The 22120-nt window shown below is 45.3% G+C and overlaps 1 protein-coding gene across 1 annotated transcript in view; it reads left to right on the top strand.

The window, feature by feature from the left end:
* The window catches only part of HSD17B12 (hydroxysteroid 17-beta dehydrogenase 12), a 144477-nt gene that overhangs the window by 81204 nt on the left and 41153 nt on the right, over positions 1-22120 (top strand). The window contains exon 4 of the mRNA XM_056132849.1: positions 12309-12416. Within this exon, the coding sequence (XP_055988824.1) occupies positions 12309-12416 (108 nt within the window). The remainder of the gene's footprint in view (positions 1-12308; positions 12417-22120) is intronic.

Raw genomic sequence — 22120 nt, 5'->3', positions numbered from 1 at the left:
CAGACAGACAGACAAACAGACAGACAGACAGACAGACAGACACACACACACACACACACACACACACACACACACACACTCTGTTCTGGGTGTATTTTTTCACACTGATTTTTTTTTTGGAGGGGGCAATTGCTCCCAAGTGCTGCTCAGCAGATCTGGGGCTCCCACCAATGCAAGGATCCCATTGATGCAACCCAGTGGCCTGTTCACATGTGCTCTAACCACTGTACTATCTCTTGGCCTTCTACAACTTTTTTTTAAAAAATGTGTTGACGGGCACTTTCGATTGCTTCATTGTGTGTGGGTGTGGGGGATGTATTCCTCAATGGAACGGGACTTTTCTCTTATTGCTACAGTAGCTGTTAGAATCCAGTGACTCGAGTGTTGCTGCTTTGATTTGTGTCAGGCTTCCACCAATTCAGCCACCACTGCTCTTGCACCACTGGGGTAAATGGCAATACGCTGGCGGTAGCACTGACTTAGTGTTTCTGACGCTTGAGGGACCTCAGATTCTTTCTTCTTGGACCACGTTTTGAGAATCATTATATTGAAGGATTTAAGGCCGACAGATATCTGGTCAGCAACTGCATCTAACAGAATTCAGGGTGGGGAGCGGGAACAGTATTTGCACCTTTTCTTTACTCAAGGCTATTAAATTTTTTTTATTAAATGATGTTTTCAGTTGTTAGAAACGAATTGATGAGAAATAATGATTTGCAAGTTCCAGCAATCTGCTGGGGGATGGAGGCTTCCCAAGAGGTCCTCAAGGAGGTCCAGGAACCCCTCCCGGTGATTGTCAGCCAGCCTGGCAGGACTCCCAGGATGCAGAGCCGGGCAAGCCTTCCAGTGCAGGGTGCTTGGGGAGCTCCAGGGTAGCACCTGCATCTGTGCAGCACACCATGTGGCACTGGGGATTAGGTGAGCCGCAGGCATGCTCTAACCACTATACTGTCTCTCTGGCCGCTGTACCAGTAAATTCTCATGCAGAGTAAATGTTACATCTTAAGTGGTTCTGCATCCCAATAGGAAAGCTCCAGCTTCTTCTTTTCTTTTTTTTTTTAATAAACTAAGGGAAGGGGACAATCATTTATTCATTTATTTATTTATTTGGGCTGGAGCGATAGCACAGCGGGTAGGGCGTCTGCCTTGCATGCAGCCAACATGGCCGACCCGAGTTCGATTCCTCCGCCCCTCTCGGAGAGCCCGGCAAGCTACCAAGAGTATTCGATATGCCAGACACAGTAACAACAAAATCTCCAATGGAGACGTTACTGGGCCCGCTCGAGCAAATCAATGATCAACGGGAGGGCCTTTACTTTACTTTATTTATTTGCTTTTTGGGTCACACCTGGCAATGCACAGGGGTTACTCCTGGCTCTGCACTCAGGAGTTACTCCTGGCGGTGCTCAGGGGACCATATGGGATGCTGGAAATCGAACCCGTGTCGGCTGCATGCAAGGCAAACACCCTCCCCACTGTGCTATTTCTCCAGCCCCAAGCTCCAGCTTCTGAAGAGAGTACTTTTTCTTTTTAAAGTACTGCAACAAGGCTTTGCAAAACTAAAAAGAGGTTCCTTTAAAAACAAAGACAGGCAACAGTTGTAGAAGAAAGATAAGGTGTGATTTTTGATTGCTCCAACCGGTGCATGCTTTCTCTTGGAAAGAAGAGGAGGAAATCATGGAGGGTTATCAAAAGACAGTTCTTTTGCTCTCCAGCCTGACCTTTAGCTAACTGATCCAATCCTAAGGGCAGTAATTTCAGTTTTCCAATCCAGTGTGCCTCTAGAATAGAAACACTTTCTGTGGTTAAGAAATAATACCAGGGGTAGTAGGGGGAGAATATTGGGTTGGAACTGTAGGGAAATGGCTGTCATGTGTTAACCCAAAGATTTAGGAAGTTCTGGTAACTGGAATCTTGAAGCAAATGGATAAAACATTGAGGGCTGCTGTGTGCCTAATCGCTCTTAGCAAGCCTTCAGACTCCCACCTGCCCACCTCCCGTCTCCCCCTCTCTCCTCCATGCCCTCGTCTCCCGACTCTGGGTTCTCTCCCCGCCAACCACTGTGTTTCATTACATGTGTCCCGTCTCTATTATGTCCTTGTCGCTACTGTGTCCTCAAAGACAAGAAGGATCCTGTCATCTGTCTGCTGAGTCCTCCCGATCCAGGACCAAAACGGGCCTTCTGGTCCTCTTTACAGCTGTGTGATGCAGGCCTCTCTGCAGGGTCCAGGTATGGGCTCGTCAATACCTGCCGCTGCCATTTTGAGATTCTTAATACATTTTTTTTGGGTGGGGAGTCACACCCGGCAATGCACAAAGGTTACTCCTGGCTCTGCACTCAGGAATTACTCCTGGCGGTGCTCAGGGAACCATATGGGATGCTGGGAATCAAACCTGGGTTGGCCATGTGCAAGGCGAACACCCTACCTGCTGTGCTGTTGCTCCAGCCCCTCTTAATACTTTCTAACAAGGGAATCTTCATTCTATTTCTCACTAGGCCCAGCAAGTTGTGTAGCTTCTTCTATTTTCACACACATATCTTCCACCCAGCTTCCTTCTACATTTGCTCCCCCCTCCCTCCTACCCCCCCGCCCCCCGCATGTCTCCCTACTTACCCTGTACTCCACCGAAAGGGATTCTTACCTTGTAGTTCCTTTTCTCCACATTCTGCCTTTGCCTCCTTCTCTTCTCTGCATGGTGGCAGATTTCGATCAGAGACTTTACATAACGCTACCTCCCATGTGTTTATATAGTTACGTTTTATTTAATGAAAAAAATTAGTGGTGCTACCATAAGGCTCTGTTTCTGTGTTTTAGAAGTACTCTGTTAGCATGCCACTAAAGTGCCAGGATCCCAGATGTTATCATTCATTGGACCCCTATCAGCTTACCCTCTTTTAAGGGGTATCTTTCTTGGTTTATTCTCTTGCTTGGTTTCTTTATATGCCCCATGCGATCACGCAGTATGTTTGTTGTGCTGTATAGCATGATCCCCTTCGGTTCCGTCCATGTTGTTAGAAAATGCAGCATTTCCTCTTGGTAGTATTCCATTGTGTGCCTGTGTGTGTGTGTGTGTGTGTGTCTGTCTGTCTGTCTGTCTGTCCGTGTGTCTGTGTATATATACAAAGGCTGCAGTTTTACCCACTTTTCCATCTTTGAGTACTTGAATTGCTTCCACATCTTAACTTTTATTGTGCTATAGTGAACATAGTTGTATAGGTCTTTGTAAATTTGTATTTTTGTGTTCTTTGGATAGATATGTAGGAGTGGAATGGCTGGGATATGGTAGATAGATTTTGAATTCTGGGGCTGGGGTGGGTGAAGGAGATGGCTTTTTTTTTTTAATTTAAAACTTTTTTTTTTAATTAAGGCACTGTGGTCTACAAGGTCATTCATAGTTGAGTTTCAGGTATGCAGTGTTCCTCCCCCTAGTCCCTTCACCACTGTCACCTTCCTTCCTCCAATACCCCCAGTTTCTCTCCTATCCCTGATCCTGCTTCCAGGACAGGCTCATTTTTAAGTTTGGTGGTTGTGGTCTGAATTCTGCTTTTAGTGTTGTTGATTATGTGGTTCCTTACATAGACACAACACACCTCTACACCGTACACGTGTCTAAGACCCCTGCCCTGTGACCTCCCGTCTGTCTCTTCTTACTCTGCCCTGCCCTTGATCTTTCCTTTCCTGTCCTCATTTCTATATTCTACATGCAGGAGACATGGCATTGTACAACAGCAATCTGCAGCCTAATCTATGTACCAGACTTGGCATTTTAAAACAATTTCAACTGTTTTGATGGGAATTGGAAATTTTCAGAATCTTCTTCCAAGCTATTTCTTTCAAAAGTGAGTTTTGTTTTCTGAGCATCGTCCTGCTGTTTCCCGTAGAGGTTGGTCTGTGTTCGATCCTACCAGCAGTGCAGGCTCCCTTTCCCGCCACCCCCTTCCAGCTCTTGTTTCTGGCCGGTTGGGTTGGGCTCATTCCCACAGCTGTGATCACCTCCTGTTGAAAATCCCTCTCCGAAGTAGTAAACGACTTTCTCCTGGCATCTTTTGTTCATATTTATTAGGCCAATGGTTGGGTTCACATGTATCTCCCTCTCCAAAGTATCATTTATTTGAGGCTATCTGCTATTTTCAGGATAAATGTCCACCTGTGGGTACCATTCAGTGTCTTCGTCTTTGAGATTTCTTTATTATGCCTGTAGTGGAACAGGAGAAGGAAAAAAAAAACATATATATATATATATATATATATATATATATATATCAGACACAGGCTGCCCCCCTCTCACATAGAGCGAATAATTTAGGGGGTGGGTACTTGGCATGGTGGTTGTAAATGCCTCTGCTTTAAATAAATAGTTTGGGTCCTTAGTTTTGTAAATTGGAAAGCTTGTGCTTTCTTAACTAGTGTGGGTAGTATTCTGTTACAAATACTGGAATACCTGAAGATCTTGCATATGGAAATGGCCCATGGTTAGTTTTATGACACTTAACCAAAAAAAAAGAAAAGGCTGTATGTCAGCAGGACAGAAGTCTTATTCGGATCTAAGACACCATTGATCCTGAATTAAAAGTGATAGAGTTTGTAAGTATTAAGAAAGAGAAGGAAACCATCACATAAATTGGCCAAGCACAATACTCTGGCATCTGATTTCAAAGATAAAACGTGAGGGACATTGTACATCATCATAATAGATAAACCAAAGGTTAATTGCAAGCAAATTGAGTCAGAGAAATACTTAACTGCACTGGCATGGCTAAAAAGAATATATCATGACCTTTAATTATATACGGTGGATGATACATTAATAAAGAATTCACTCTGTAAAGTTAAGTTGGGTGTGGTCAGCTTGGGGGGTTTGGGGGCGGGGAATAGAAAAAAGAATATGCAGGTGATCCAAAGAGTAATACAGAATACACAGAATGCCTTAGTGTTTAGGAAAACAGTGACATGGGATTCAGTCATCTTTGTAGATATCAGCAGATCAAGAAAATAGAATATTGGTGCAGACCCTACAGCCGTATGTGCTCATGTGCTCTGACATGTGGCCCGCACAGGATCTCCGGGGCGGGGGGGGGGTCTAACTTCTTCCAGTTGACAGGTAAGAAATGGAATTCCCAAAGGAAAGACTTGAGTGAGGGGCCCTGTCCTCCCAGGAGACGGAGCTGACCGCGTGCTTTCCTGAACTGACAGATCTGAGCAAGGTGGCACCCACAGTGTGAAAATCTTAGATGACAGATGCTTGATTTCTCATCAGGGGAGGCTGGGAGCTTGAAGATCAAGCCCCTGATTCTTCTCTTGTGGTTAGTGCCTGTGTTATGGCTTGGGATGGTTCTCTTCTTCCTGTGCTTGCGTGGAGCCATTCTTCCATGTGTTGAGGGGGAAGGGAAGGCTGCCTTCCTCTTCCTGTAAAAACACTGCTCCCCGCAGGGGCTCCCTCCACCCCCTTCCACAGCTTAATTTAGAAGGACAAAATTATTTAGCCCATAACACTCTGTTTCCATCTTACTAGCAGTAACATCTTGGAATTTTAAATAGAATGATGTTAGAGACATTTGTTTCTTTTTTTATTTTATTTTTATCTCAAAAAAAGTGAAATTCAGCTGTGTCGATTGGCAGACCTCTCATTTCCTTAGATGTAGAAAATCAACAGCCTTATTTGAAATTGAAGTTGCCTTGTCAGAGGGAGGTTTTTAATACCTGATCCAGCGTAGCACTTAGGGCTTTGGGAGGAATAGAAACCACTCATGCCCCTACTCATTCCCTGTTGATGGACCAAGAGCATCCCTCTCTCTGGTCCTTTTAAATGGAGTCAGATGAATGAGTCCCTCCGAGGGCACAGACATCTTTTCTGTAGAATGACATAAGAGAAACTTGGGCAGGGGAGAGGTAGGGAAAGGGAAGATGGTATTGGGGTGGGGGACTGTCTCACCCCAGGGAGTGGGGGTGGGGAAGGGTAAGCCCTGGGGAGAAAATGAAGACTGGAAAAGGAAGACAGTGAGAGCAAGAATCTCGACAGGGAACCTTTACCTCTCTGTTTATCCCTTTAAATTAGAGAAAGTACAAACGATTCACTGCATAACACTTTTTACATTTCTGAATATGGTCAAACATTTTATGAAATGTGAAAATGGAGGCGCTTTTTTCACACATGGTGATGTATTTATGAAGTTACTCAGATTTAATGAGTTTGGCTTTAAAGGAAGCTAAAATTGGGAAGCGACGAATATAGTAGTACGTTCCCAGGAGCCAGTCACTCCGCCTCTGCCCCGAGTTTTCTTTTTCAAGACTGGGGAGAGCAGGAGCAGTCCGAGACCAAAATAGCTTCCACCTCCACTTCATGGCCTTGCGTTCAGCTCCAGGAATACTTTATTCATGAGCCGAGGTGGTTTCTGAGGTTTCCTGTAACTCTGCCATGTTTGTCTTTCCAAGAGAATGATCACTCAAGCCACGCCGGGCAGATGAAAGACTGAGTTGTCTCCTACTTGCCCTTCTGTTTTAAAATGCCTGGGAAGTAGGAAGGGCGGTGTGCTACTCTCTCCCACATAGATTATCTCACTAGCACAGGATTTATTTCTGTGGAGGAGTCCACGAAGTATTAAGAGGGTGGTCTCGGTTGAAATCAGCGTGTCAGCCTAGACGTATTTACTTATTCAGTGAACATTTGAGGGGCCTCTCAAGTATATGCCAGGCCCCGCAATGAGGTGCCAAAAGTACAGTCATGGCAAAAGAATGATCTGTTTATTAGGAACCAGAGACGCCTGTGTCATAAATTATGGAAGGTGCATCCTTGGGTTATCTAGGAGGTCTCTGGAAGAGGACGTAACTTTACCTGGGAGGAAATGGGGACTGTGAAAAGTCTCTCCCCAGAGACTGCAGGCGTTGGTAGTCCAGACGTGACAGCACAGTTTGAATCTTAAGCAATTGTTTGTGTAAGTTGGAAATGATGAGGATGGGTGAGATGTTCATCATAAGTGGTACCTGAAATTTAGTGCCTGAAATTTAGAAAGCAGATTGTTTATTTGGAGCAGGTGTAGGGACAAAGGAGAATCAGTGTATTATTTTTCCTTTTTTTTATTAATAGAAAGATTATAAATAATGCAACGGTTTATGTAAATTAGACCTCTCTTTAAGCATCCTCAGACCAATCGCAGATACCCAGACACCCAAGTGGAAAAATAAAGAAAGACTTTCTCAAACCTATGAAATAGTTTTGCTTAGCAAAGAGTATTATGTTTAAGAGATAACAGTTTGTTGAGAGAAATGAAAATAATGATGGCCAGACCTAAACGTAGAACTTTTCTGAATCTGTGACCTTTGTAGATTTGAACCTGAAAATGTTAGGAAATGTTAATATTCAGAGGTACTGAGGCAGCATCTTGAGACTATTTGTCTCGGTATCGTACCATCTCTGCCATTTCCAGAATTGTTCTTGAACTAACTCAGATCCTCTGACTAAAAAATCAGCAGGGTGACAGTCAGGGTGGCCACCCTGGCTTGGAGCTGATGGATGGTTTGGTTTTTGGACCATACCCGGCTGTGCTCAACGATTACTCCTGGCTCTACACTGAGAATTCACTCCAAGAACTTGGGGGACCATATGGGGTGCGAATCAAACTTGGGTGAGATGCATGCAAAGCAAATATCTCAACCCACCATACTATCGTAGTTAGTAATTTTTATGTAGCTTTGTAGTTGTAATGAATATATGCTTTCCTATGGTCCATGGTTGTGATTGTGTAGTTTTCAGTGGTCTCGTAGAGTACAAGAGTGTACGGTCTCAGCCAACTATTTATTAGCTGCAGTCCCCACATTTTTAAAGCCTGGAAGCGCCTCCATTTCTAGCGAGTTGATGGACTTTGATCATCAGAAGTTTGGGTTAGTTTTGTTTGTTTTGTTTCTTAGATTTTGGTCTTTGCCATCTGGTCTGAGAGACAGCAAGTTAAGAGCATCTTAGAGTCAAGTAGAAAGAAAGGGGGGAGCTTGTGTGTATTCAGTGGTCTGATCAAGGGCCTTGGGCTTGGAGGTGGCAGAGGTGGAAAGGAAAAGTGTGTGTGTGTGTGTGTGTGTGTGTGTGTTGGCCACTTGTGTCATAGGTGCTTGAAACATCCTTCTTGGGTTGGTGTTTCCAACTAGAGGCTTCTTCCTCTCTCTTGACTTCTTTGCCAGTGCCTGATGAAGATCCAGGCACCTTCCCACTTCCTAGAGCCTCTCACCCTTCATCACGATCACGATCATCCTGTTGTTCGTCGATTGCCTCGAGCAGGCCCCAGTAACGTCTCCTTCATCCTAGCCCTGAGATTTTAAAAAGTGGCATATTCAAGGCTCTTTCAGGGTTAGGAGAATGAGACCCATCATTGTTACTGGTATTTGGCATATTGGGTATGCCACGGGGAGTTTGCCAGACTCTGCCGTGTGGGCAGGTTATATTCAGTAACCTGCCAGGTTGTCCAAAGTAAGAATGAGATAATAAGGGTTGAGTTTCCCTCCCCGCCCCGAGCAGAGCTCCGGCAGCTGAAGACTTCCAAAACCAGCCACAGCCATGCTGAGACCACTCTCCACACGCATGAAGGTACCGGCAGAGGAACAAAGGCATGCGGGTCCTGGGGCTGAGATCTCCAAGCCTGCTCGGATCGGGGCTGAGCATCCTCCACCCAGATGCCTGGATTTTCCTCTCCCAGGTCCCGGGGAAGCCTATTGCACTCCTCCTCCCCGTTGGAGAACACTCAGGATTGTGAAGCCAGGGCCCAGAGTGGCGTCTCCTGTGTTCCTCTTACATTCCGTGCTGCAATTCCTGACTCATGCGTGGCGGTGTTCAGTGGTGAGCTGGGCAGTTCTCGGAAGCGGCCAGTGCCTACAAGCCAGGGTTCTTCCTGTGGTCGAGAGTTGTATAGATACCACAGTCAGGTAAAAGGAAATGTTAGGGGAATCTGTTGGGGTTTTCTCGGGGAGTTTTCCTCACTGCATCAAATGGACGTCGGCATGGAATGTCTATTTCCCACCTCAGCCCATTCACATCACATGTGAGGCTTGGAATGACTGTGACTCTCCTGAGAGCAGCAGAGAAGCCAGCCTGCAGGGACGAGAGAGGGGCAGAAGATCTGATCCTTGGTGACACTGTTGAACCGCCCAACAGATCAGAGCGAAGTCTTCGCCTCCCCAGTGCTAATCCTAGTCAGGACAGATGACCACGAGTACACGCGTTCTTAAAATACACACTTTGTTAGTGGGTGATACATGTACAAAACAGCATAGCAGGAGGGGCGAGGGGAGGGCTCAAGCTAGGATGAATTTTTTTTTTTTTTTTGATGGCTGATCAATGAAGGCTTCTGAGGAGGTAACATATGCTCCAAGACCCAACCGGAAGAGCATCCCAGGCAGAGGAAACTGTCACTGCGAAAGCCCTGAGTATGTTTGGAGAGCGTTTGGTGTGAAAAGACTGGCAGAGTGTCTCTGGAGCTAGACTGAAGGGGCAGATCGGTGGAGACAGGGTCAGGGGAAAATGTAATTGTTCCAGGATGGGGCTCTTATTCTCAGGAGATGGAGCACTCTGGGGAATTGTGAGGAAGAGATTGATGTGATCGGATATGTGTTTTGGGAAAAAAAAAAACCCACAGTAGAGGCAGTGAAGAAAAGTTAGGAGGAAAATGTAGTGCTAACTAAACTTGAATATGATTCAGGATAATCCAGGTTTTAGATTTTAGTTATGCTGAAAAACTTGCACCAGTAATCATTTTGTGTATCCTGTTGCACATACAGGTGGTTACTTGAGGGTTAAATAACATTCCCTTCCAAAGGTTCACTTTTTTTTCCCCCTCTCTCCAAAGCAGCATATCTGTACAAGAGTCTAAAGAGTCTACAGTATATAAGTATTCACCAAATCTTGTGAGAATTAGAGAGTCAGTTTGATTGAGGGGTTGTGAAGATGGTTTTATTACTGGAAATATTTCTAAGTGTCAGTAGATAGTGGAAGTGTGGAGATAAAAACCTTGCTTTTCTCCAAGCAAAATTAATTTTATTCCTGAGTTGATTTTTAACATTTAACATCCTTTCAACCTTTTGTTTGTCTTCTTTGCTCCCTCATGTATCTGTTATGAAGGCGGTGTTCTTGGGGTGGATTCTCGAAGCGTTCTCTAGTAAGAAGACGCATTGGACCCGCTGTTGAGAATGGAAAGCTTCATATCTAGTTCTGCATATTACATGAGTGCATAAAGTAGCTCACGTACACTGAAATAGACCTTTCATACCATCTATCTTTCCTGGGTCCCTTGTTCTCCTCTCCGTTTTATTGACAGGTTCCTAGTTAGGGTCAATACTTCTCATTGAGTCTCACTATAAGTCAAATCTCTCATGAGCCAGCGCTTTACTTTTAGGCATAAATCCTCGTAGATCAAGGACAGAAACTTCCCTGTGGATTAATGCTCTGTGATGAGCCCGGAATGAAATTTGAATGAGGAGAAACCTAATTTTTGGAAGCAGGATTTAAAAAAAAAAAATGGCGATGGGAGTGGTGGAGCGATAGTACAGCAGGTAGGGCTCTTGCTTTGTTCGCTGCTGACCTGTGTTCGATTCCCAGCATCCCTCATGGTCCTTTGAGCCCTGCCAAGAGTCAGCCCTGAGCACAGAGCCAGGAGTCAGCCCTGAGCACAAACTGGGTGTGGCCCCAAAGCAAATGAACAAAAAACTCTCGAATTTTCCTTTGGTTTCAAAGAAGCATTCTTTTTGACTTAGTGAACTTCACTGCATGCACTGAGAGTGGGATTCGTGGAGGAGTAGAAGGGGAGTCTGGCATTGACCGAGGGTGTCCTGGAAGTGGGAGGTCTCAGTGGAGTCTCCCCAGCACTGGGCAGTGGGACTGCCTCCATTTTCACACACACGCCAAAAAAAAAAAAAAAACACAGAGGCTCAGAGACTTTGTTTTTTGGGACTTTGAGGCCAATTAGCTGAAGTGGTACCCCATCTGAGTGACCTCCAGGTCCATTTTCTCAAAGAGGCACACTGGTGATGGTAGAAGGTAAACATATTTTTGTAATTGTCAGCTGAGTTTTGTTTCTCCAGGGTCTGATTTCTTAGTCTGTTATTTCCATCAGCTCGGTTAGGTGATCAGAACATCATTAGGTGATCAGAACATCAAGGTCTTTCTTGATTATTTTGTAGCTTTATGACTGCATTTTCTGTGAATTTTTTGTAGGTGACCATTAACTTCTAATTGAACTCCTAAATTCTAATACAGTTTTTTTTTTTTTTTTTATGTTTTATGTCCACAGTGGGTAGGGCATTTGCCTTGCACGCAGCCGACCTGGTCGGCCCAGGTTTGATTCCTCCGCCCTTCTCAGAGAGCCTGGCAAGCTACCGAGAGTAACTCGCCCGCACGGCAAAGCCTGGCAAGCTACCCGTGATGTATTTGATATGCCAAACACAGCAACAAGTCTCACAATGTTACTGGGCCCGCTCGAGCAAATCAATGAACAACAGGAGGACAGTGCTACAGTGCTTCAATAAATTGTACTTCTTATTTGGATATATCCTATTTTAAGATAGTTTAAAACGTAGAAATATTCCAGAATTTATGGAACATCAGTTTCCCATTAAAATCACAAAACCAGTGATATTTAAAGGATATATGACACTAGGATACGAATTGTGTTTTATAAATTTGTACGTAAGGGTCTGAAACCTAGTCATTGATACGAGAATTGATAAACATCCAAGCAACTCTGAACACCTTGAGGGTTTTATAACAGAATGACTGTGTTGACTGTGCATCATCTCTTAGGGGGCTCATGACTGTTAACTATCATTCTGGTTTAAGTGTCTCCTTTAAGGGAGGTGGACAGAGAAAGAAGGAAAAAGATGAGAAAGTGAAGTAGTGGGAGGCAGGGAGCAGGGATCTTGGGTATGTCGGTGTGTTGGGGAAGTCGTAGCTAGATATCCAGAGAACAGACTCAACAACACTGAAGACATAATATTTAAACTACAACCACCAAACTTTAAGATATGCCTGTCAAAGTGGCAGGCTGGGGAGGGGGTGGGTGCAAGGGAACCTGGGACACTGGTGATAGGATTGGTGCTAGAATATTCTATGCTTATAACTCAACCATCATTGACTTTGTAACTCATAGTTCCTTAATGAAATAATAAACTTTGAGATTGTCAAATGTAGGCCAGTGAGCAAATGAAAATAAAATAAAATAAAATATCTATTAAATGGATATAAACAAAGCTTTGGAGGATAATATCGTGAAATATTTTCATCCTGATAGCCATATATTAATGTTTGCTCTCCATTGTGTTTTTTCCCTCTAGGAGAGAAATTCAAAGTGGAGACGAAAACCATTTCTGTTGATTTTTCATCAGAAGATATTTACGATAAAATTAAGACAAGTTTGGCGGGTCTTAACATCGGTGTTTTAGGTATGTATCTCTGCCACATAAGATTTTTATTGGGTTTATTTTTTGACTTTTACAATGACTGCATTTTCTTTTTGGATGTTAGGCTTCAGAATGCCCGGTGAGAAAGAAACCTAGTGGCTTTTTAATACAGATGCCATTAGATGACTTAAATTTACAAATCTGAATCTTTGTGGGTTAAGTTACGTATTGACTGTTGATTATGGACCAGTCTATAAATTTGATTATTTTTCTCTACCTGCTTTACTTCCGGTCACCCTCTCTCTGTGTCTATTCAGATACAGTTATATCGTAATATTGCCTATTGATCCATTGTTTTTGGTTAAGAAAATGAAGGCTTAAAAATGAAAAATGCTGCTTGGCCTTTTGTCCTAATCACACCCAACACCTCTCACACCCCTCCTTCCCCCCACCTCCACCTTTGTAGGAGCCTTTCTGTAAAATTTCCCCTCTTTGTTCTAACCCCATGACATTTTGGTACACAAATGCTGTGTATCTGCTTATGTACTGTACACATAGCTATGCTTTATGCATGAACCTAGGAGCTCACAGCCCTTATCCTTCAGCTGTTACTTGTGCTCCTGGGGGGAGGCTTTCACCCCTGATGGGAATGACCTGCAGTCACATAGCCTGGTGTTCCTGGAACTCATTTCTCTCGCTGTTTCTTCTAAGCCTGCTCCCCGCTCTGTTTTATTTCAGCTGTCTCTCTCTTACCACCCCAAACGGCTGCTTTTGCTGAGATATGGAATGGTTAGATCTTGTTATGAAAGAGATTCACCAGGTTTTTATAGGAAGAAATGAATTTTAAAGTAACCCCTCATTCTTTCAGTCCTTTCTAGAAAGAAACAGGACATTTAGTTCAGCAAAACTTTGCTTTTTCACTAAATCTCTATCCCTCTGCCTAAATATATGTGAATCTGGTAATTGCCATCATTTCCTTTATTGCTCTATAAAATGAGAGAAAATGCCCTTTTAAAATGTTCTCTATTATGTTTATAAAGAGTGTTTTCTTTAAACACTCTTTTAAAAAAATACTCTTTCAAAAATAAAAGTTGTCTTCCTCCCTCCCTCTTCTCCTTCCTTCCTTCCTTCCTTCCTTCCTTCCTTCCTTCCTTCCTTCTTTCCTTCCCTCTCTCCTTCTTTCCTTCCCTCTCTCCTTTCCCCTCCCTTCCTCTTTTTCTCCCTCCCTCTTCTCCTTCCTTCCTTTCATCCATCCTTCCTTCCTTCCTTCCTTCCTTCCTTCCTTCCTTCCTTCCTTCCCTCCCTCCTTCTCTTCCCTCCCTCCCTTCCTCCCTCCCTTTCTCCCTTCCTCCCTTCCTCCCTTCCTTCAGTTTTGGGGCCACATGCAGTGGTCTTCATGGCTTCCTCCCCACTCCGGCTCAGGGATCACTTCTCCTTCCTGGGCTCTGCAGGGATGGTATAAGTATAGGGAATCTATCCCTGCTTGGCCAGGTGTCCGGCAAGCACCCTGCCCCCTGTACTCTCTCTCTCTTGCCCGTGGGTACAAAAGAAAGAAAATAAATAAATAAATAAATAAATAAAGATAAAAGTTTTTTTTTTTTTGAAGATGACAGCTCCCCTCCTCGTGCCAGAGAAACTCGATCTTTTCTCTACTATCTGGACAAGGCCATTAAAGCCAGTGAAACTTGTGCAGCCCCTGCACGGTACCCTGGGATCTAACTTGACCTGCTCCCTCTCCCAGCTCCTCCTTCTGTCCCTCACCCCCTACCACCCCTTCCCTACTTTCCTGTCGGAGCACCCGCGTCAAGGGACGAATGGAGACAAGGTCTAGTTCTGCATGTTCTTCTCTGGCCAAGGATATCCACTTCCTTCTCTCTTTGCCTTGATCGGGAATACCCAGGGCACCGTCCATAGCTGTGCAGTTCTTGACTTCTCACAGCTTCCAGGTCAGCAGCAGCTCTGACTTACGAGTCAGGTGCTGCCCTTCTCCAGACTGCCCCAACCCTTCCCGGCTTCTCCGGGTCTGGGGCACGAAGGCACAGAAGTGGCTCCGTGATCCCTAGTGAAAGGGGGAATAACTGGGGAATAACTTTGAGAATTAGCCACAGCCTTTCTTAGTTTTGTATAAAACCCGGCAGCTTTTCTCCCCTTTACATGCCTGGACTGTGTGTGCCATTGAAGTTGGAAAATTGTGGGGCATCAGACTGTTGCAGGACTGGAGGGTTATCCAGTGCATTCTGCACTTCTTTCCTGAGCAGGGACCATCTGTAGAGTGCAGTTAGGCATGGAGGATAGGTGTGCTGTGCAGGAGAGCCAGGGCACGGAGCTCTCGGGCATCTTCCCGGCGCTTCTAGAATTCCAGACTTTGCCGTTTCTAGCTGTCATTAATTGCGGGGCGGGGGCGGGGGGAGCACTATTCTAAGAGCCCCAGGAGGGAAGGCCAGGGATGCCACTCAGCATCCTACAATTCACTGGACTCTCTTCTGGCCAGGAGTTAACCAACCTAGAACCTCAGGCACACTGAGGACAAGTTGCTGTGTTTGAGCAGGCTGCAACCAAACTGTTGTGTCGAACATGGGCTGAGATGTCTGCCTCCAACACACAGTCCATGGTAGGTTGGTAGCTGGTTCCAGATCATCATGAACATAATTCTAGCTCGTATTTCCATAACCCTTAAATGTGGATAGCAACAGTTTCAAAAGTGCATTTTCTTTACTAGCTATGTGTTTAGTTTTCTTCCTCCTCTCCACATCTTCGTGGAAATCATAAGCTTTGCATAAGGACGAACAGTCATTCGCAGATAGTCTTATATTTATATTGTAATTGTAATTTTTTGCTTTGGGGAGGCCATACCCAGTGATGCTCAAGGACTATTCCTAGCCTTGCGCTCAGGAATTACTGCTGACAGTGCTAGGGGGACCCTACGGGATGCTGGGGATTGAACCCTGTCTACCACGTGAGAGGCAAGCTCCCTGCTATACTGTTGTTCAGGCCCCTGCCTCGTAATTTTAGTTTGTCACGATTTTCTTCTCTTTTTTTGGGAGGGGTTTGGATTTGGCAGTCTCCCCCAGGTGGTGCTCAGGAGGTCTGGGGACTCTCCTCACTGGTTCTGACACACGAGGACAGGGCCTGCTTGCGCCCTGCAGTTCCAGGATCTTCAGGCTGCACCCAGCAGTGCTTGGGCGCCCGGGTTGTGCCAGGTTTGACCCGAGGTCAGTGCGTGCAAGGCCTGAGCCCTAACCACTGTACCAGCTCCCAAGATTTTGGAGGGATCTGCTAAAACCGGTTCAGGAGCTGAACATCTTGCCACGTCGCGTTTCAGCTCTAAGCGTCTGTAGTGTGAGGAGAGCCCCCGATAGCACTCGACGGGGCCTGTGCTCTTTCCCTTACTCTGTGGCTGTGTAGTCCCTTCCCCTTTCTTCCCTCTCTCTCCCTGCTCCAGAGCTCATAACCTCCCCACCCCTTGCAGGTAAGGGGGAAATGATCCGACTTATCCTCACTTCGCCTCAGCTTAGCGACCATCTCATCTTTATCACATTCCCTAAAATAATAAACAGAAGATTACTTTCTAGTAAGATCTGGCGATTCATATTAAGTCATAGGAATGAATTTTTTCCTACTGCCTATCAATGAAACCTATAATGATAAAATGAAGCGTAAGCCACCAGATATACCCCTTTTGTTTAAATAGCATTTACCACTGGAGGATATCATGCTGAATGAAGGCAGTCAGAAAGAAAGGGCTAGACACAGAATGATCTCTCTCATAATGTGGGACTTAAAGATACACGGCAACGTAGCAACAAAGGCCCAAAGGCAACATAACGGGGGAAGTGATCCGTAGGACTGAATTTGGGTGGGGAGGGGGGACAAAAAAGGGGGACACCGAGGACCTTGGAGGAAGGAAGTGGGTACACTGATGAGCATAGTCTTGGAATATGTACACGGGAAACCATCATGACACTGTGATATTGGTACTCAAGTAGTACCTTAATTAAAAAAATAGCGTTTAGTAAAAGAAACCGATTACCGCCAAAGACAGTCTCAGCACTAATAAATGAATAAATGGCATTAACCACCAAAATATAGTCGTGCCTCAGAAAGATTTTTCCAGGTTACAAAGGAAAATGATAAAATACTTTGCCACATCATAAGCACTGCGGTTTTTTTTTTTCTGGTTTTTTTTTTTTTTATTAGTGAAACACCATGAGGTACAGTTATAGACTTCCAAATTTTTGTGCTTGGGTGTCAGTTATACAATGATCAAGTACCCATCCCTCCACCAGCGCCCCATCCTCCACCACCACGGGTCCCAGCATCGCTCCCACCCCCCAAGCACTGAGTTTTCAATAAGCAGTAGGATAACAGTTGTGCACCGTGTGAATGTATGCTCGGAGGTCAGCAGAAGTTGATAGAAGAGGCTGTAAGTGCTAAGGTTGACAAGCTGGAATCGCGAATGTTCTGTAAAGCGAGTAAGCATCTGCTGTCTCCTTTCAGGCAGATGCCAAGAAACACAGGCTGGAGAAACTGTAGCCGTTTCGTTCTAAACTTGAGCTGTTTATGGCCCTGGCAGCAGTATTGCCTCGTACGCGAACAGTGGCTTGACGGAGTGCTCTCTGAAGCCCCAAGAGGCTGGCACATGGACCTTCTCCTTGGTCTAGAGGCCTTTGAACAGCACGTCACAGGCGGCTTGATTTTCCACAGCCCAAGAAGTCGCCTTGCATTTGAAGTATACCCGCAGAGAATACTTTTCCAATTCCAAACCCTTTTTACTTTTTTTTTTTTAAATTACACTTTGTTGGGGCTGGAGCGATAGCACAGCGGGTAGGGCGTTTGCCTTGCACGTAACTGACCCGGGTTCAATCCCCGGCATCCCATATGGTCTCCTGAGCACTGCCAGGAGTAATTCATGAGTGCGGTGAGGAGTAACCCCTGAGCATTGCTGGGTGTGACCCAAAAAGGGGAAAAATTTTTTTTTCACTTTGTTGTAGAATTAGAAATAGAGAGGTCCTCTTGGAAAAAAGAGTCACTTCGCTTGTGATTTAGTTTCCAAGAAACCAGCCATAACCATTCGCAAGCCTTGGATGCAGCCGAGACTGAGAGTTTCCCCATGACAGATGCAGTTCAAGGTTTTCTCCACTCAGAATGTCAGGGGGTTTATGGGAGTTGTAAAATCAAGGGATTCGGATGGAACAGGTCACCTGTGAGGCCGTGCTGGCTTAGTATATTCAGGACTATTTATTACTTATTGACTTTTTTTTCTATCTGTACAGTGCCTACAATTTTATTATGAGGCATCATTTTAATAACAACTATATATATGTAGGTAATAAAGGTCAGTTGATTGCAAAGAATAATTGATTGCAAAGCCTGGAGTAGACCTTATTATTCTCTCTTCTTCCTATGCCCTTTGTAAATGAGTACTTGCTCCACTAATGTACTCGGTGGTTTATTTTTTAATTAGTGTCCTTCCCTTCTCCTGCTCAAGGCAGAAATAACGTTTTGTTATCCTTACCATGCAACCTTGTGGGTTCTGGGAGATACTTGGGAAGCAGCTGTAGTCTGTTCTTCTGCTAGAAACCCATTGTTTGCCAGAATGTTCTGGGATGGAGAATAGTTCAGTGCTAGCAGTACTGATCCTAAAGTTAGTTACAGCAAAGCTGGGTTCTGCTCACCAGTCTCCACTTTGCTTCTGCTTAAAATTTCACAGTCCTTAACAAAAGACCCAGAGCACTGTGAGATACTCAGGGAAAGGACTAGTTAATTTCAAGATAGTCAATTTCTAGGTGTCAGGCTTGAGGTTAGTAAATAACCCCATCGAGAACAAATTGGGTGATAACAATAACGAGCTACTTCCAGATTCCAGCTTGGCCAGCCAGGTGCTGTTGCTTTAAGACGGAGTCCCTGGGTCAGGAGTGAGGGTTGTGCTGAGTGCTTTGGGGATGTTAAACCCGGCCTCTGACAGAGAGGAGAACTCAGCAGAGATGAGAGTCGACCAGCTGTCTCGCTGAGAACACACGCAAGTCTTCTTCGTGTCGAGTGAGGTGGCAGCCGGGAAGAGCCAACCATGGTGAGCAGACTAGGTACATGGGTGGTTTCATCTTAAAAGTGATACTCGGAGGCTCATTGGGGCCATTATCAGACTAGAGCGTCTTCGAGTCCCATTAGCTGTGTTGAATGAGATTGGATTTCTAAAGTGAGAATACCACCAAGATCCAAATGTATTTTTTTTTTTTTTGGTTTGCTTGAAAACCACTAATGGTCTTAATTAAAGCAGAACCTCTAACATAAAACCAGGTAATTAGCTGTGGCTTCTGAAATGTAAATAGAATTGTAATTCACGAAATTGATGACCATCCCTCCCTTCGGCTGTGACTTAAGTCACACGCCAGCCGGCTTTCCCCAGCGCCTCTTGGAGGAATACGTCGTTTCGGTCCTCCACGTTTTGGTACTGAGGATCGTATAGCCAATTATAATTAAGCCGTGGAGATGAGAGGTTCTGTTGTGTGGCTTCTCATTCAATCTTCATTTTTCAATTTCTGATTAGAGACGCTCGGCAAATTTAAAGCCTTGTAAACTCTCTCTTATTTAGAAATTGCTACTCCTAAGTGTATGAAAACGGCAAAGTTTGCAAAATGTTTCCCCTGGTGTTCCAAATATCATCTGTCAGAGAATGAACATGTGCTAGCCACAGCAATATGTTAAATAAGGCAAAGGAGGGATTCTCTGTCGCGTCACTTTCCCCGCTCTGCAGACTGTGAGACTCGATCTGCCTGAATGAAACGGAGAGGGTGGCGGGGCGGTTGGCATGGAGGGAATCAGTCCGGAGAGGGATCCTGCATGGCTGCCGAGAGAGACTCACTCACAAGGACCTCTCCACCAGAAGAAAAGCATAGCGCCTGTCTGCCATGCCAGCTGGGAGCCGAGGGGGCACGGCATGACCCCGGCTCACCCCTTCCTCGTATTCACCTCAGGATAAGTTATACAGGCCTGGCTAGGGGATGGTCCCCTGTTGACTCATCACTCATCACATTCTGGTTTTTTGTTTTTTGGGGGGGGGGGTCACACCCGGCGATGCACAGGGCGATACAAGGGGTTACTCCTGGCTCATGCACTCAGGAATTTCTCCTGGCAGTGCTCGGGGGACCATATGGCATGCTGGGAATTGAACCCGGGTCGGCTGCGTGCAAGGCAAACACCCTACCCGCTGTGCTATCGCTTCAGCCCCGACTCATCACATTCATTAGCTGCTCTCTTCAACCTGTGTGGGCAGGCGAGTAATGACACAGGGTTCTCGGGCTGGGTCACGGGTCTCTTGCTGGGAGCTGAAGGCAGCGGGGCCAGCGCTGGGACCTGGTCTCTCGGACTCTGACATCTGTGCCCTTGTATTTCAAAAGCTCGGAAGAGGAGTGCTTCCACACTTCTTTGGTGTATACACTGTTATTAAAAAATATATATGTTTAAATTTTATTTCATTTTTATAAAGTTCTTCACAATTATTTATTACATTCCAACACCATTCCCACCACCATGACACCTTCCCACCACCACTGTTTCCAATTTTTCTAACCACCGCACAAGCCTGCCCCAATAGCAGGCCCTGAATAATTTATTTTGTAATTGCTTGTTATGAATAATTCGCTAAAACTGATCAAAAAAGATTTCCTTAGCAGAAAGTGTGTGAAGAGCGTTGTATCTCACCCTGGAGCCATTAAGCCCTTGTAAAAGAGACTACTAACATGTTGTTACAGGTTAAGCCTTGTGTGTTAGTATTTTCTTAATCGAGATTGGTTGTGAGCGATAGCACAGCGGTAGGGCGTTTGCCTTGCACGCAGCCAACATGGCCGACCCGAGTTCAATTCCTCCGCCCCTCTTGGAGAGCCGGGCAAGCTACTGAGAGTATCTCGCCCGCACGGCAGAGCCTGGCAAGCTCCCCGTGACGTATTCGATATGCCAAACACAGTAACAACAAAGTCTCCAATGGAGACGTTACTGGGCCTGCTCGAGCAAATCGACGAACAACGGGAGGCCCTTTGCCTTTTACCTTTACCCATCCAGTGTGGTGTGCTACTCCTGGTATAGCAGTGGTGTAGCATATGAAGTGTTGCTCCATAATTCTAAAAATTTTGAATGGGGTGGTAACAGCCGGAGTTAATTAACTGGATGGTGACTTTGGGGTCCGGAAGCATCTCTGCAGCTTGCTGATCTCTTTCGAGATTTATTTATGAGTTTCTGGATCGTGGCCAGTTAATGAGCTTATAGGGCACCAGAGGCAGATCATGAGCGTGAACTGCCAGGCTCCCTAAATTATATTTTTAAAGATTATTTATTTTAATTTAGTTTCTGTTGTTGCTTTTTTTTTTTTTGAAGGGGACCCAGGAGGGAGTTACACCTTGCAGTGCTCAGAGATTACTCCTGCCTCTTTGCTCGGGGATCACTCTTGGCAGTGCTTAGGGGACACCTGTGTGGTGTCAGGAATTAAACTGGAATTAAACTTGTGGAAAGCGAGTGATTTACTCTGTGCTATCCCCTTAGCCCTTACTTTACTTTTATTGAAAAGATTTTAAAATTATACTTTGGGTAATAAGGTTACAATTGCATTTAAGTTAATAGTATTGATGGACAAAGTTACCACCCTCCCCTTCTCAGTGCTCACAACACTCCACCCCTGCCGTGTGTGTGTGTGTGTGTGTGTGTGTGTGTGTGTGTGTGTGTTGGGCCGCACACACCGATGGTTAAGACTTACTCCTGGCTCTGGCTCGGGGATCACTCCTGGCGGGGCTCAGGGACCGCATGCAGGTACCTGAGATTGAACCCTGTCGGTCACCTGCCCACAAGCACTTTTCCCGCTGGACTATCTTGCCTACCTACCCGAACTATTTATTTATTTTTGTGCCACACTTGGTCATGTTCAGGGGTTTCTCTGGCTCTGCACTCAGGAATTACTCCTGGTGGTGCCCAGGGAACCCTGTGGGATGCCGGGGATCAAACCTGGGCTGGGAACTTGCAAGGCAAATGCCCTCCCTGCTGTACTATCTCTCCGGCCCCAAACTGTTTGTTTTTAAATGTAACAGCGCGTGGACTGGAGTGATAGCACAGCGGATAGGTCATTTGCCTTGCACGTGGCCAACTGGGCCGACCTGTGTTCGATTCCTCCGCCCCTCTTGGAGAGCCCAGCAAGCTGCCGAGAGTATCTCGCCTGCATGGCAAAGCCTGGCAAGCTACATGTGACATATTCGATATGCCAAAATACAGTAACAACAAGTCTCGCAATGGAGACGTTACTGGCCCCGCTTGCTCGAGCAAAACTGATGAACAGTGGGAGACAGAGCAGTGCTACAGTAACAGCTTGGCAGCTTCTCCAGTTCTGTCTCCTTGGATGAGCTCTTTGAGACTTTCCGATTCTCTAGTCTTTGATTATAGAACTGTCTAGTGTATATACTACAAATGTTTCTGAAATGTAAGCTTGACTGAGAGGAAATAGAGAGCCTCATGTATTGTTTCTTTTATAGATAGGATAGTGCAGCCACTCAGGAATGCACTTTTCTCGCCAGGTTAAAAGGCAATCTGGGTGTAGTTACACGTTATCTATTACTACTGTGTGTGTTCAACTGGGTTTTTATTTTCTAGTATTTTATCGTTTCCTCCTCCCTCATGCTTGCCCAAACCCAGGTACCAAAAAATCAAATTTTCTGACGACACCATTATCCCTAAAAACAGCTAGCTGGTTTTCATAAAGGTTCTCA

The sequence above is a fragment of the Sorex fumeus genome, unplaced genomic scaffold, assembly GCF_029834395.1.
Source record: "Sorex fumeus unplaced genomic scaffold, SorFum_2.1 ptg000007l, whole genome shotgun sequence".
Lineage (NCBI taxonomy): Eukaryota > Metazoa > Chordata > Mammalia > Eulipotyphla > Soricidae > Sorex > Sorex fumeus.
Note: the sequence above shows the minus strand (reverse complement) of the source record. Positions and strands in the feature narration are given on the sequence as shown.